This window comes from Heloderma suspectum, chromosome 2, assembly GCF_057233095.1.
Source record: "Heloderma suspectum isolate Gila_16-S chromosome 2, 16-S_ref, whole genome shotgun sequence".
Classification (NCBI taxonomy): domain Eukaryota; kingdom Metazoa; phylum Chordata; class Lepidosauria; order Squamata; family Helodermatidae; genus Heloderma; species Heloderma suspectum.
The window spans coordinates 135,699,916-135,715,716 of NC_139459.1; the positions used below are offsets into that span (position 1 = coordinate 135,699,916).

The 15,801-nt window shown below is 45.6% G+C and overlaps 1 protein-coding gene across 1 annotated transcript in view; it reads right to left on the reverse strand.

Annotated features, from left to right (window-relative positions):
• Positions 1–15,095, reverse strand: part of CPLX1 (complexin 1) — a 226,683-nt gene extending 211,588 nt beyond the window's left edge. Inside the window, exons 1-2 of the mRNA XM_084832175.1 lie at positions 14,669–15,095; positions 12,359–12,473 (exon numbers count right to left, since the gene is read on the reverse strand). Coding sequence (XP_084688301.1) covers positions 12,359–12,389 — 31 coding nt within the window. The 5' untranslated portion in view covers positions 12,390–12,473; positions 14,669–15,095. The remainder of the gene's footprint in view (positions 1–12,358; positions 12,474–14,668) is intronic.
• Between the last annotated feature and the right edge of the window lie 706 nt (positions 15,096–15,801).

Genomic DNA, 15,801 nt, shown 5'->3' on the forward strand with positions numbered 1-15,801 from the left:
TGCTCAGGAAAGAGCTGGAGTGAAAGAGCTCAAGCTATGAAACCTAGGGTTGGCAGAGAATTTCTCCACGAATCTTCGGGAGGCCGAGTGCTGACGCATTCGGCCCCCCGAAAGTGTTGGGGAAATTCTCCGCCGCCCCCCACCCCTGGGATGGGACTTACCTTCGGCGAATGTCCCTCTCGGCGGTGGGTCCCGGTGGCGTTTCGGCGGCGTTTTGGCAGGGGCGGGGGCGGCGGCCGGTCTCCCAACCGGCTGCCACCGCTGCCATTGCAAAAAAAAAAAGTAAAGTAAAACACACACACACACACCCGTGATAGGCTACGTAACGATTTACGTAGCCTATCACAGCTAGATTTCCAAAGTCAGCCATGATAGGCTACGTAAATCGTCACGTGGCCTATCACGGGTGACTTTGAAAAAAAAAAAAAAAGCACGTATGGAAATGGCGGTGCCCATGGGGCACCGCCATTTGCATTCCTTATTTTGGCACGTCTAGTCTACGTAAAGATTTACGTAGACTACGGTGAAAATAAGGGCACGCCATTTGCGTTGCCCTTATTTTCGCCGTAGTCTACGTAAATCTTTACGTAGACTAGACGTGCCAAAATAAGGAACGCAAATGGCGGTCCCCATGGGAGCCGCCATTTGCGTACACGCTTTTTTTTTTTCAAAGTCACCCGTGATAGGCTATGTGATGATTTACGTAGCCTATCATGGCTGACTTTGGAAATCTAGCCGTGATAGGCTACGTAAATCGTTATGTAGCCTATCACGGGTGTGTGTGTGTGTGTGTGTTTTACTTTTTTTTTTTGCGGCCAGGTAGACGGGGCGCTCCCCCCCGGCCCGAATTTCAGCCGGGCAAGGCGGGGCACCTCTCCCCCCTCGCCTGAACTTTGGGGTGAGAAGCGAAGCGCCTCCCCCCCACCGCGAAGCAAGCTGCAGGACGAGGTAAGTCCCTTTCGTCCATCCCTAATGAAACCGTGTAAGGTTTGGGGGGAATCAAAAGAGGCTGATGGGGACCTTTGTTTCCCCCCCTTTAAAAAAATGTATTTAAACATAAGAACATACCTACTGTATTTATTTAAGGATTTATATACCACTTTTCAAAACAAAAATTTCCCAAGGTGGCTTACAGTGAATATCATAAAAGCCTTGCCCTACCTGGTGCTCTCCAGGTTTTGGGACTACAATTCCCAGAATTCCTGGCCATTGGCCATGCTGGCTAGGGCTGAGGGGAGTTGAATTCAAAAATATCTGGAGGTCACCAGCTTGGGGAAGGCTGCCATAAGCCCTTTGAAATCAATATATAAAAACATTTATTTATTTATTTATTTATTTATTTATTTATTTATTGCATTTATATCCCGCCTTTTTTCCTCTTGCAAGGAACCCAAGGCAGTTTACATTATCCTCCTCCTCTCTGTTTTATCCTCACAACAACAACCCTGTGAGGTAGGTTGGGTTGAGAGGCTGTGACTGGCCCAAGGTCACCCAGTGAGCTTCCATGGCCAAGTGGGGACTAGAACCTGGATCTCCCGGCTCCCAGTCCATGTGAAACAATTTCAGCCAGACCACCAAAAAAGCATCTCGCTTTTCAAAGCAGAGATAATTAACATTGAAAATCCTACTCATTGTTTCAATAGAAAGCAGATGGAAACAAAAAAAGGTCTTTAAAGACTGCTTAAAAACAAACAAGAGAGGGGGCCAAATGTACATCCTTCAGGAAGGAATTCCATAAATGTGGGGCCATTACTGGAAAGGCTCTGACTCCTTTGCATGCTAGCCTGACTGAATGGGTGGCCTACCAGCAGGGCCTCTCTGGCTGACCTTAAGGCCTGAGCAGGATCATCTGGGTGAGGATGGTCCTTCAGGTAACCTAGTCCCACACCATTCAACAGGGCACCATGAGCCTCATTGCTGTCCTACATTTAATTCACTGGCTCTCAGAGTCATTTCATAAGCTGTTGTTGGGTAGCTATTCCTTGTTTCTAAATGTACCGCATTGCAGAACCCCAAATATATATATATATATATATATATATATATATATATATATTTGCAGAGGATCACCACAGAAGGGTCTTTTAGCAAACTTTGGATTTGAATCCAGATTGCCCTGTGCTCTATAGGAAGGATCGTTTGTTGTTGTTGTTCAGCCGTTCAGTCGTGTCCGACTCTTTGTGACCCCACGGACCATAGCATGCCAGGCCTTCCTGTCCTCCGCTCTCTCCCGGAGTGTGCGCAAGTTCATTGGAAGGATCACTACCCTGCTTCAAACCTAATTCTGTCTGTCTTCGGAAATTCTGTTCTAGTTCCAATGCCTCTATTTATTATCTATCTACCAATAGTAGAGTGGTGCAGCAGTATTATCTAATGGCATGATCTAATTTGAAGCCATTTGATCACACAAATGCAAATGTGTCCATTTGTCTGGGAGAACATGTGCACAGGTAAAAAGGGACACGTTTTGCCTGCTCTCTATCTTGTTGCCTGCTATCTATCTTTCTAGCCAGATGTATCTGTTATGTCTTTCTGTAAAATCTGTACAGGGCTGGCTTTATGGTGATACAATGCAGCATAGCAGCCACAGACCGCAGACTTACACTGCAAACCTATACCTGTCTCCTCAGAAATCAATCCTGCTGTGTTCAGTGGAACCTAGTCCTTAGTATGGCCTTAGGGTGCCATTAAAGAGTGCCAAATTGTCCGTTATTTAATTTACCACTATTACATTTTCATATGGTGCGAGGGGAGCGCTGGCTGCATTTGGCACCCCAGGTGCAGAAGCTTGCGTGCCCTTCTCTTTTCTAGCAGTTTTTCTTCACTCCCTTCTCCAGATCTGTAAGACTTCCCAAGACAACTTTATGGCCTTCCCAGCCAAAAAATCATTCCGTTTGTTTCATTTGCTTCCTTAACCTTGCATCACACTAAATTTCAGTGGCTGCCTTGATGCTGGTTGCAAGGTTGACCTTGTTTCAAGGTCAATATTGCTGCAAGAAACACCAGCATTGTAAGTCTGCTGCGAAGTCTCGATAAGTACCCCATAAGAAGGTCCATCGTTGTGTCTAGGTAAGGACCAAGGCACATTCTAAGATGCACATCAGCAAGCCTCAGGGGATTTCATTTGCTTTGCTTTGTTCATATTAATGTGTTTGCACACCAACCAAGCCCAAGGAGTTTGAAACAGGCTAATTTAAAATTGCCAGACAAATCAATTGGGGTGGAACCTGTTATTATAACCTCAGTTTATTCCAAAGTGGGAAAATACACTTGTATTCTCAGCGCATGTCCAACCTGCCTTGTACGCATTACCGTGCTGCTTCTTATCGATTCCCTGAGTCATTTTGCCCCTTTCCCCAACATGTTGGCAGACTAAATTTGTACAAACCCTATGCAGAGGTGCTAATTTTGCTTTTGATACTACGAAGCCATCACATGTCTAGCTTGAGTGATACCAGAGCTCACACCGAAGTCTTGTTGCTGATGCAATACCCTAGAGGGTTGTACGAGTAAGTTTATGTTTTAAAGCAGCAATTAAATTGCTGATTGGCTAGGCTGGTGCGTTGTTGTTTTTTCAAGATCCGCCCTCTTTGAGCAGTACGGAACTATGGGCCTAATTAAAAGCACATAAATAGTATCACCAAAGCCGGTGGGATTTCTTACATCCTGCACGTTTGTCACACACTCACTTATCTTAATGAACCACGAACTCACAGTGTGCTGGTACTCCTAAGGTCCAAGTCATGGCTGGAGGTGCACAGGCTGAATCCTCACCACAGGTCACCAGCAAGGGCTTCAATCCTGCACATGAGCATGCTGGCATGTGTACATGTGGGTGGAGCTGATATGATGGGTCTTTCCCACCAAATGAGTACCCTCCCTCCCAGCAGGTCCCAAAGGGATGACGATGAGAATGTTTGGACGGCTTTAGAAGGGGGACAAATTCCTGGAGGAGAAGGCTATCAATGGCTACTAGTCCTGATGGCTATGTGCTACCTCCAGAACCAGAGGCAGTGTGCCTATATACACTAGTTGCTGGGGAACATGGGTGAGAGAATGCTGTTGCACTCGTGTCCTGCTTGTGGGTTCCTGGTCGACAGCTGGTTGGCCACTGTGTGAACAGAATGCAGGACTAGATGGACCCTTGGCCTGATCCAGCAGGGCTCTTCCTACATTCTTATGTTCTTATGTTCAGGTGCCAATCAGGTGGGAAGACCCACACTATCAGCCGTCCACTCATATGGCCGAAACATCTGTACACATGCCACTTATTGGCAGCAGGGCTGGGATTAAGAGTCAGCATTGTCGGGCAGCTGCCAATGGCCCATGCCTACAGGAGGGCCCATCGCCAAGCCCTGACACGCAATGTCCTGCGTGTCTCGGACTTGCCCAACACAGCCCCAGCTCAAGAGCATACAGGTACGTGCACATGCTGTCAACTTCTGGGTGCGGGACAGCCTGAGCTACCCCTGTGCACTGCTGCCAAGCTGAGCAAGCAATGTGCATTGCCAGTGTGCATCACAAGCTGCTTGCTGGTGCGCTGGCCTGGCCCTGGTAGCTGCTCCTGGGCAGGCTTGGTGTGCTGAGCTGAGCAGCCAGCCGCAGGCAGAGCGAGGGTGGAGAGGGGGCAGCAGTGGTTGCTTCATGGCTTACTGTTCATTGGACAGGGCAGCCCAGACAGCTGCTGACAAGGAAGGATCTGCTTCTCTTGGCTACTTTCTATGGTGCTACCAACCACTGGCTCACACCCCAAGGAACGAAAGGGGAACTTTGGATCATTATTAAACCTCTTCCCCAACTCACACACAAATGGGTTAAAAAAAGAAGGTTAATAGTGTAATCCTATGAGTGTTTACTCATAAGTAAGTCCCACTATATTGGATATATTCCTAGGCTGTTCTCCGGATCTCCCCCCCCCATGAGGTGAGGTGGGTGGCCACTAAAAAGAGGCCTTTTCTGTGGTGGCACCCCAGTTGTAGAATGCCCTCCCCAGAGAGGCTCACCTGGCGCCTACATTGTAGTCTTTTCAGCTGAACACCTTTTTTCATTTTCTCAGGCTTTTTTGTCTTTCAGTGTTAAAACAAACAATCAGGTGTGTGCAAGCATGTGCTAAGATCCCCGCACTGCTGCCAGCTTTGAAAGTGTTTGTTTTGACTTTAGTTTTATTCTGTTTTAAACTTTTTCATGTTTTTTACATTATGTTTTATGATGCAATTGAATTTTATGGTTTTACATTTCACTTGGTGAAACGCCCAGAGAGCTTTGGCTATTGGGGGTAAAAAGGTAAAGGTAAAGGTGTCCCCAGCCAGTCGTGTCCGACTCTAGGGTGCGGTGCTCATCCCCGTTTCTAAGCCGAAGAGCCAGCGCTGTCCGAAGACGCTTCCGTGGTCATGTGGCCGGCATGACTGAACACCGAGGTGCACGGAACACTGTTACCTTTCCCGCCGAGGCAGTACCTATTTATCTACTTGCAATTTCTTGCTTTCGAACTGCTAGGTTGGCAGGAGCTGGGACTGACGACGGGAGCTCACTCCGTCACGTGGCACTTGGGTCTCGAACTGCTGTCCTGCCGACCTTCCAGTCTGCAGTTCAGCGTCTTAACCACTAAGCCACCGCGGCCCTGCTAAATGAATAAATAAGGGTGCAATCCTATGCATGTTTAGACAGAAAATAAGTCCTTCAGCTCCCAGCATTTCCCAGCCAGCCATGCTGGGAGTTGTAAGACTTTTTTCTGCCTAAACAGGCATAAGATTGTGCCTTAAACTGGTTTAATGGCCACAAAAGGGGGTAGGTTGGCAAACAGTGGTGTAACTAAGGCTGCACCTTGGGGGCAGAGAGTGACCACCCAGAGAGTGACAGGTGATGGAGGCAGTGGGTTGATGCTTATCACTGGCACATCCTTCTAATTTTAAAAAACATTTTACAGTCAGGGAGCCACTGACTAGGCAATGGGCATGCATATGCTCACAAATGCTCATGTTATGATTTTGACTTTTAAATACATTATCCTTTTCAACAACAAAATGTCACTTCTTCCCGAGTAAATGTGTTTAGAATCAGGGCAGTGGGGGAACACTTCATCTTATTCCTGCAGTCATGATTGGGCTACAGTTAAAGTGAATTTCAAATGCAAAGCTGCACATTCTTCATGTATTTCTTGTTTGTTTGTTTGTTTGTTTGTTTGAATCAGGGTTGGCAAGCAGGGCTTTGTGATTTTAGTTCTAACATATCAGGAATGTAGAAGAATTTGTAAAGCATGGAATGGTGGTGCAGTGGGCGGCGGGGGTAGAAGAGCCATGTGTACTCCACACAAGGCCATTGAACGAGGGCTCCAGGAAGACCACTGAGTCCAGGGCCTAAAATTACCTAGCTGTACCACTGGGGTCAAAGATGGACATTGTGTGCTTAGAAGAGGATTGCTTAGGCCACATGGGAGGTGCTAAAGGGGGGGCCACCAGTGAAGGCTGGTGGATCCGATTTCAGTGGGGCTGTGAATCCATTCTGGGTTTTAGTCAGAACCAGCCAGAAGTCTAAAAGTGGTGCTGCCCAATGTGCTGAACCCATTTGGGGGCTAGGGTCCAGCACCATGGACAGCTCTCTTAGAGTTCTGGCTGGTTCTGATTAAAACCCAGAATGGCTTCACAGCCCCACTGAAATCAGAGCCTCCAGCCTCCACTGGGGACCTCTGTTGCCCAAGAGCCCCCAAAAACTCGGATCCGGCCCCAACTGGCAGCTTGTGCCCCAGGGTAGCAGCTCCCTGCTGCTCTGTGTGCTTCCAAAAGTGACCACGAGGTCACAGCTGCCACATGTCAGAGAAACTCCAGCACCGTGGGTCTTCGGGCCTGGGAACACATGTGCAGATGAATATAATGGAATAATAAGAACATAAGGAGAGGCATGCTGGATCAAAGGCATAAGGAGAGGCATGCTGGATCAGAGGCATAAGGAGAGGCATGCTGGATCAGAGGCATAAGGAGAGGCATGCTGGATCAGAGGCATAAGGAGAGGCATGCTGGATCAGAGGCATAAGGAGAGGCATGCTGGATCAGAGGCATAAGGAGAGGCATGCTGGATCAGAGGCATAAGGAGAGGCATGCTGGATCAGACCAGCAGCCTATTTAGCTTCCACAGTGGCCAACCAGATGCCTGTGGGAAGCCTGCAAACAGGACATGAGCACAATGACACCCTCCTGCTCATGCCCCCCCCCCCCGGCAATACAGTTCCTGTTTCCAATGGGTTCAACAACCCAGTCTTGCACTAGGTCCTGGGCAGCAGCTAGGATTAGTCCAGGGTCACTTCCCTTCTGGTCGGTTCCATGACCAGCTGTTCTAGTGCACAGTCATTTAGGGTATCTAGAAATTGTATTTCTTTGTCATGACCAGAAAATGCATGTATCCAGTCTTTGTGAGGGTAATTGAAGTCACCCATTACTACAACCCTTTCTCTATTGGATGACTCCCCGATTTCATTCTCCAGTAAAGTATCTGATGCCTAATTTGAAATACTGCTGGTTGTGTAATGGATGTTTTTAAACTGCCCCTAGCGATATGTATATGCTCACAAACATATATCACCTATGCACATTCCCAAGTGTTGTTTCAGGGTGTCTACAATCAGCAGACCTTTGGTGCACATGACAGTCCTGCATGCATAGTGGTGGCAGTTTGGTAGGGGAAAGTTGGTGACAAAATTTTGTTCGGGGGGGGGGGGATTTCTGCTTCCACCTGAAAGCATTACACATCCTTCAAGGGATGCTAGATCCTCGTGTAGTGTACAACATCACATCAATTACATTTTGATCCATTTTCTCATGCCAAATGGAGTCTATGGGGAAACCCATATTTAAAAACTGGTAAGAAAGTGTTTTTGTGGTGAACCTGGATGGATAAATTTATTTTTCCCATGGATCAACTAGTGGGTGCTGATGATGAGTTGTTCTCATTCTCGGCTTTGTGTGTCAAATATGACTGTCTAGTATGGCTGAATGGTAATACTTGGAATTGCAACATCTGTTAGAATCTAGGTTTGGCCCTGCTGCTTTTACCGCTTCAGTCAGAGTCTTCTTCACTTTTGGAAGCACTCATTGGGGCCAACCAGTTATATTGACCCCAAATCCATGTCTATCAATACTTATTATTGGTGAATAAATTAAATATGATATGCAGGGTCTTAAGCAGGAATGGAATAGGGAGTTGGATTGTTCCATTTTGCCTAATCAGTTTTTTAGCATCTGTACCTGAAGCATCTATGGATCTCAGGTTATATCTAATTCAGCAAAAACTCTTGTTCCGTGTCTATTGGATTCCACAGCATCTCTTTAATAAGGGTTTGTCTAAGTTGGCTAATTGCTGGAGGTGTAACACAGCTAACACTTCTTTTAACTGTATGTTTTGGCAATGACCAATAGTTGCCTCTTTGGGGGAGGAGGTTATTATATGGATAAACATTGTAGGAACACTATTTAATATTTACTGATGTACATGTCCTTTTAAATTATCTTTCTGTTTCTCAAGTTAACACATGGTCAGCTCAAATTGATTCTCTGTGGCCTTCTGACAGCTAAAAGACCGATACAACAACACTGGAAGGATAAATGCTCACCTCCTATAATGCATGGATTAAAGACACTATAATGCTTTCAACATTTGAATGGGTGGTGTAGAGATGTCACCTGTGAATGGATACTTATTTGGACATTTGGTCTGCTTTTGTTGAAGTTTATGTATAATTCTTAGAAATCCATATTTCCATGTGTGTGTGTGTGTACACACAGAGAGAGATTTCATATGCATGCATTGAAACTGATATATTCAAAGTTATATAGCTACAATTCTTTTCTTTTTTTACTCTGTTTTTGTTTTGTTTTATATTGTTGAAAAGTTACAATAAAAAATTAATAAAAATAAAACAAGTTGCCATGTCCAGAACCTGAAACCATGAGTAAAATCCAATGTAAGTCCTACTTAGAGTAGGCCCAATGAAATGAATGGGATTTCAGGTCATCATGACTAACTTAAATCCCATTCATTTTAATGGGTCTACTCTAAGTAGGACTTACCCCGTCTCTTGTTTTAAGAATCCAGGGTAATAAGACAGTGGGTTAGATCCAGACTTAGTCATACTTAGAGTAGATTCATTGAAATCAATGCGGCCTAAGTTAGTTATGTTTAACTTAAGAGCCCTTAATTTCAGTGGGTCTACAGCTCTATGTATGACTAAGTCTGGATCCAGCCCAGTAGGTAGCAGTGAGATCTTCTATCCTGAAGTGTATGATGCCCAACAAAATCAGTTCAGGGATGTTAATCTTAGGAGAGCTTAGCTGAAAGCCAGAAATGTTGGACAATGGAACAATTCCTGGACATATTTCTTCTTATTATTTGTTATATTTTAGTCCACCCAATCTAGGTACTACCTCTCTCCTGCCTTCAGACACCACCTGTTTCATGAAGCCTTTGACCTAACCCCTTAGACCTTGTCCTCAACCAAAGGCCAATCATGTGTAAAAGGATTTGCTCATATTCATCTCTTGTTACTCTTCCCTCTCCTTTCCTTCCCTTCCTTCTCAGGTGCAGGGAACTGTTTGTTGTTTTTCACTCTAGCTTTACACTTCAGTACACCTTGTATTATTGGTGGTGTTATGTACATCGCCATCAACAACACTTATAATTGGGCATAACTCCAATGAATTTCACTGGAGTTTACTTCTAGGAACATATGCTTAGGATTTAGGACTGGCTGAGCAACATGTGGCCTGTGGCCCACATGCAGCCTTCCACCCCCCATTCCACCCCCACTGCCCCCCACACCCTGATGATTAAATAATTTTTTCTAAAATTGTTTTTAGGGGGGAAATGGCATCTGGAGCACAATGAGACATCAAAAAAGTGAAAGGCTCAAACTGAGCTTGCAAACAAACTCGTTCTGACTTTTTGATGCTCTGTAGTGCTCTGGACACCATTACCTCCCCCCTTTAAAAAAAATTAAAAGATTTCGTTCTTGGGTCATCCAGCAGACTATGGTCTGTGGGCAGCAGGTCAGGGGCCAAAAATGTCTCCCAGACCTCCAAAAGTTGCCCACCCCTGATTTAGGAGTTTAAAAATAGTATTATCAACACAAATTAATTTGAGAATTAGAAAAAAAACAAAAAACCTCTATTTTGAGTTATGCAAAGCACTGTATTCCCAAGTCAATAGAATAAAGATACATGAAAAATGACATGGGCACAATCTATTCCTGTATAGCAGGGATAAGGCAACCTTGTGCCCTCTATGTGTTCTGAACTACAAGACCCACAATCCCTGACCACTGGCTATGCTGGCTGGAACTTATGGGAACTGCAGTCCAACAATATATGGAGGGCACCCAGTTAACTACCACTGCTGTACAGACATAATGGTGGACACATCCAGGAAAAAGCATAGGACAAGCCAGCGGGGTAGTGGTAAATTCTAAAGTGCAGGCACTTATCATGACAATTCCCCATAACCATGTCCCCCAAGGAGTGTCTAAAAATGCAGGCAGAAGTGTTGATTCATATCAACAAACCAGCTCTAGCAGTTCTATCTCCACCTGGAGAAGGTCTTTTGTAAAGCTTATGGCTCTGAACTGCCCATTCAAGACCCAGCTGCCCGCCAAAAGATATCGCAATACAACAGGGAACAATATATTGCTGCTTGGAAAATCCACACACACACCCTTCAGCTGCTGTGAGGATTGCAGCTAAGCTCGGAGGGAGCAAAGAATTCTGAGGCAGGTGGCAGATGACATCAGCACCCCTGCTAATAAAAAAATGCTGGCACTGCATCCCTGTGAGCCCTGGCCTCACTGCACCACTGAAAGGAGCCCAAAGCTGCCTTCTCTTCCTCCCCACTGATCCTCAGGGCATAAATAGCTTGCAGGCCAGAGCACCAAAGAGGACATTGACATTAGGCATGCATGACACTCCTATTCTCTGCAGTGCTCACTATGCTGTAGACATGTGTGTATGCCAAGGAGGAGCCAGGGAGAGCAAGGGGCACCATTTGGTGCCTTGCCAACCCTCTCTCATTGATGCAGTTACACTCACAAAGGGATGGATCATGCTATGCATTTCCAAGGATGATGTTCTTTAAAAGCAATTGTATTCAAAGGGATTGTAGAGCCTAAGCATGTTCAGAACTGTAGCCAAAGAATCCAAAAGAAACAATAATGAAAACAACCTGAATACAAACATTTTCCTCCTCCTCCTCTTTTCTTTTAGGACTAAGTTATTCATTTAAATCACTTGTAAATGTGAGAAACTCAATTTCCTTGTACATAAAGAAGAATTAAATTGAATATAAATATATCTGATGAACTAAATAGCTTCATAATGTGTTTTTAGACTGCAAATCACATCCACACCACATAATATAAACAACAATCCTACCACTTACAGGATAATATGTATGTGGAATAAAACTGAAGCCTTGTATGATTTGCAAAATCACTGAAAGTCAATCAATGACCTTCAAATGAAGCCATAATAGGACTTGGAAATGCTGGTCAATGGAAGAGCATTTTACAATGTGCACTGTAATGGTACAGGAGGAGGTGAATAAGCCTTCCATAAGGATACTTGAATAATAAAATCATAGAACAGCCTCTTCACTTGTACTTTTTCTTGTAAATGATTTGTACCATGCCCATGAATATAATACATCCATTGAAAGATCAGACACCAGCCAACACAGACCACAAGAAGACACTCTAATGATCAGCACTAGACATCTTACCGCAGCATTCTCTATGTAAGTTTATTTATGCCAATTATCAAAGGGCCATCTAGCACATCTACACTACAACTACAAGCCAGCTTGAAATTAGTTTGACTGATGTGGCTTTTCTCCAAGCAGCCCATACCAGTCAAAGTGGTTTCAAGCTGTATTTAGAATGGAACACTGGAACTTCAAGAACCAGCTATAGGCTGAGGCAGCTCTCAGTACCTACTGGCACTGAGATTCAGCAAATATATACAATAGTACCTCATGATTTGTAAAGCATTCAGGGATCAAATGCAAGTTTTATATCTTATATAATATATTGAGAAGGGGATAAGAAGTAAACGTGTGCATGCCACTCAGCTCAGTGATCCACACTGGGCTTTCTTCAAACCACATCGACTGTAAGATTGCCAATGTGAAATTTGCAGCAACAACAACACAAATTGCTGTGAAAAAGTCACTATGGGGGAGAAAGGTATGAAATCATGTCATCATCAAGAATCTACACAATCACACCAGCCATATCAATTGTCCTTTTATTGCAAAGGTCATAACAATGGCTTAAGATCCTTTCTTCCCATTAAGCAGCTGCAAAATAGTACCATTTTCCTCTTACCTCCTAAAGCTTGTTTCATTACAAATTCCATGGTGATGGCTTTAGATTCCTTCCCACCAGATCAGTTCTCACATGCAAGTGAGAAGGAGACAGGTCCTTGAGTTGCAGTCTACAGCTGAATTCACAAAATGAAAGATTAGCATTAGTATTTTGTATTCTGGCTCCAGCGCTCTGTCTTACTGCATTAGATCTGCTTGTCCTTTTAGAAGTCGGGTCAACTGAACACCCTTACCACACATACACACACACACACACACACACAAAATCACACACCATTTCTCATAGTGAAGCTGAAGTTACTTGCTCATGTTTTGGACAGCTAGAGAACATAGTATATTCCCAAACATATTTTAGAGAGTAAGAAAAAGGGAGCAATTTCAAGCTGACATACTGTCATGGGATAGCACTGAATTAATGGGGAACTATTCCTGGAGTTAGAAACTATTCACTCTGAATCTTTTGGTAGGAAATCAAGCAGAGCAGAGCTCTGTTTAAAAGAAAAAAGTGCAGCAACTGAACATTCATTTGCTATGTAAATAGGTTTGCCCAAAGAGCTGTTCAATTTAATTTTCCAGGCACTTGTTTCATTTTTTATATCAGGCCAATAGAAGGGTCTATTCAGTTCAGTGCAGAACTCACAGGGTTTAGATGACATTTTGTAACTGGTAAAGAGTTAAACATTTCCAACTTTGTTCATCCTTAGTGTTTTTTGAGAAAGGTTGTTCTGAAAGTGTGTGTGTGTGTGTGTGTGTGTGTGTGTTGGGGGGCAGGGGGAATATAGCTGTTAAGAGAAGAGGCAGTGCTGGGGGGGGGGCATTTGAAGGTTGAAGTGCTTGTGCTCCTTGAATTTGCAGCAGCAAGCTGCTCTGTCAGTATCTCCTAATGGCCAACTTCATGTCTGCATCATTGACCAGAAGAGCCACTCCAGTCAAATTGAGTTAAATATCAGACACATTATGAGGGAGAGAGAGGGAGGGAGGGAGATTTAATGCAAATTGGCTAGTGGAATGGCACCAATATCACATATCTTAGAAGACCCTAAAGTTAGACTGGATGTATCTCCCATTAAAAATGAGGTTAATCTCACTAAAAGTCATCAGGAAGTTTTTTCAGGATTAGGCATAATAGTTCTAACTATTGATGCTGGATGAAATTGCAGCATAGACATTTCAGGTTTTAGCAGCAAAGTTAAGACTATTAACTAGCAAACAAAATATATGTTTTTTTTCCCCTTCTGACTAGGAGTTTGTACATGCAACATTCTCCACATCGGCAAATCTAGCTGTTTTACAGGAGTCAGGACATGAACTCCAGAAGTGAATAAGAAGGGGTGATACAGCGTGGACCCATTAACTAGTTATAATGGCACTGCAGCAAGGAACAAACATATCCCAGATCCTTAAAAAAATTCTGCTTAATAACAAATAAAATTATAAGCTTTGTTTTAGTTTTAAAGAGTGGTAGTGGAGCCATCTAGACAGATGTGTTTTCCTTTAGAGAAAAGGAATGAGAGCTTGAGAGAATTTACTTAAAAGAAAACACAGTGCTGCATCCATTGGCCATTTTCCCTTCTCCAAACTTCTGCAATCGAAGAAATATCTTGCCCTCACACTCTGGAGCGGGGTGGAGGGTGTGTGTGTGTGTGTGGGGGGAACCAATGCATGCACTAAAGGATCGAGAGACATGCTTCAAATTCAAATGAGGTTGCAATGAGACCACGCAGAAAGAATGTATGTGTGTAGGTGTGTGTGTGTGTGTGTGTCTTTTTCATGCATTGTATTTTGCACCAAGGCATCAAGGTTCCCAAATGATCATAAGCGAGCCCACAAGCAAATCAAGCTCTCAAGGAGAGAGCTTGCACGGGCAGCTCAGTGCAAATTCCTCCCTGTCCAGTTTTGAGAGACTTCAGCAAGCAGTACGTGTACCGGAGCTTGTCCCATACAGCCAACAGCAGCACTTCTCCCCTCTCTTCTACCCCGCCAACTCCAAATCTCTGCAACCACAAAGTAGCGGGTGCTTTCTCTCTCTCTCTCTCTCTCTCTCTCTCTCTCTCTCCCCGCCCCACCCCTTCTTCCCGCATCTAGGACAGCTTACCGCTGTACAGCGAGCAAACCCGAAACCCCGTCTCCTTGGGGGAGCTCTGAGCAGCAGGGCGTTCGAGCAGAAGACGGGAAAGGGAGCGTTCAGCACCAAGGACACCTCCGCGCGCCTTCGCCTACTGCTAAGGACACGCTGCTGAGCGCGGAACCATCAGCACCCTGGACAGCTCCCACCCCGCCAAAGCGGCCGAAGGGGGCAGAGCAACAATACCTGGCTCAGCGCCTGAGGCGGGTCTTCGGTCTCCTCTCCGAGGGGCGAAGGCGAGGCGCTTTTCCGGCTTCCCTAGTCGATCAGCCTCCCGGTACTAGCCGGGTCCATGTGTGCCTCAGGAGCGAAAGCCGGTGCCGAAGGGCACGGACAGACAGGAGCAGGCGCAAGAAGTTCTCTCGCTTCGAATAGTGTCCGGGCACGGCGACGATGAGCCAGCAACGAGGAAGGACAAGCGAGCAGCGTCTTGACTTTCCTACTCCCTCTTTTTATCACGGGGTTTCCGGACCATCCCACTGACACTATTCCCTCCTTACACACACTACGCTGGCTCCTTCCTCTTCCTCCTCCTCCTCCTGCTGCTGCTGCTACCGGTGCGGCTGGATTGGCATTTCTCGGCTGGCTCTGGTTTCCCCCGCCCCCCCTGCCTGCCCATCATCCCACGGTAAGGGTTGCAAGAGGTTAGCAATTGCTCCTGCCGCAGAAGGTTGCTGTTCGCCCCCCTGCAATTGGGGGAGGGGAGAGAGATTGCCAGGGGGAGGAGGGCATGTAATTCCACGGGGTCTCCAACCTACGGCCGTCTGGACTATTTAAAAAGAACACACACACCACAGCACGGATTCGTCGCACCCGCTTGGAGTTTGAACAAACGGGGAGCGGGGAGGTGATGGGCTTGCTTTTGCCGAGCTCAACAAATCTGCTATGTTTTTAATAGTTGGTGAGATCGTTCCCATCGGAAACACCAGGAAAGGGGGCTGGGGGTGGATGGAAGCGAGAGATGTAATGTTGAGGTGTGCGCCGGGGGGGGGGGGGGAGAGCGAAGTCAGCAGTTTCTCTGCAAAGCGATGTTCTCATGCCTCAGCCCCGTGACTGCTCGCTTTCTCTCGTTATTATAGCCTCGAGAATCTCAAAATCCGGGGCCGTAGCGCAAAAAAAAAGAAAGAAAGAAAGAAAAAAGGCTGGGACAGAGAGGAAAATATCAGAGAAGAGTGGCTGAGGGCGGGCAGAGGGTCTCCTAATGCATTCACGACAGAGGGAAGGACCCCTGTCTCCACATTTCCTGGCAGAGTGCTTTGCGCCCTCCCTTTTCTCTCCCCCCCCCCCCCCAGGGGCGTCTGAAGGTTAACGGAACAGTA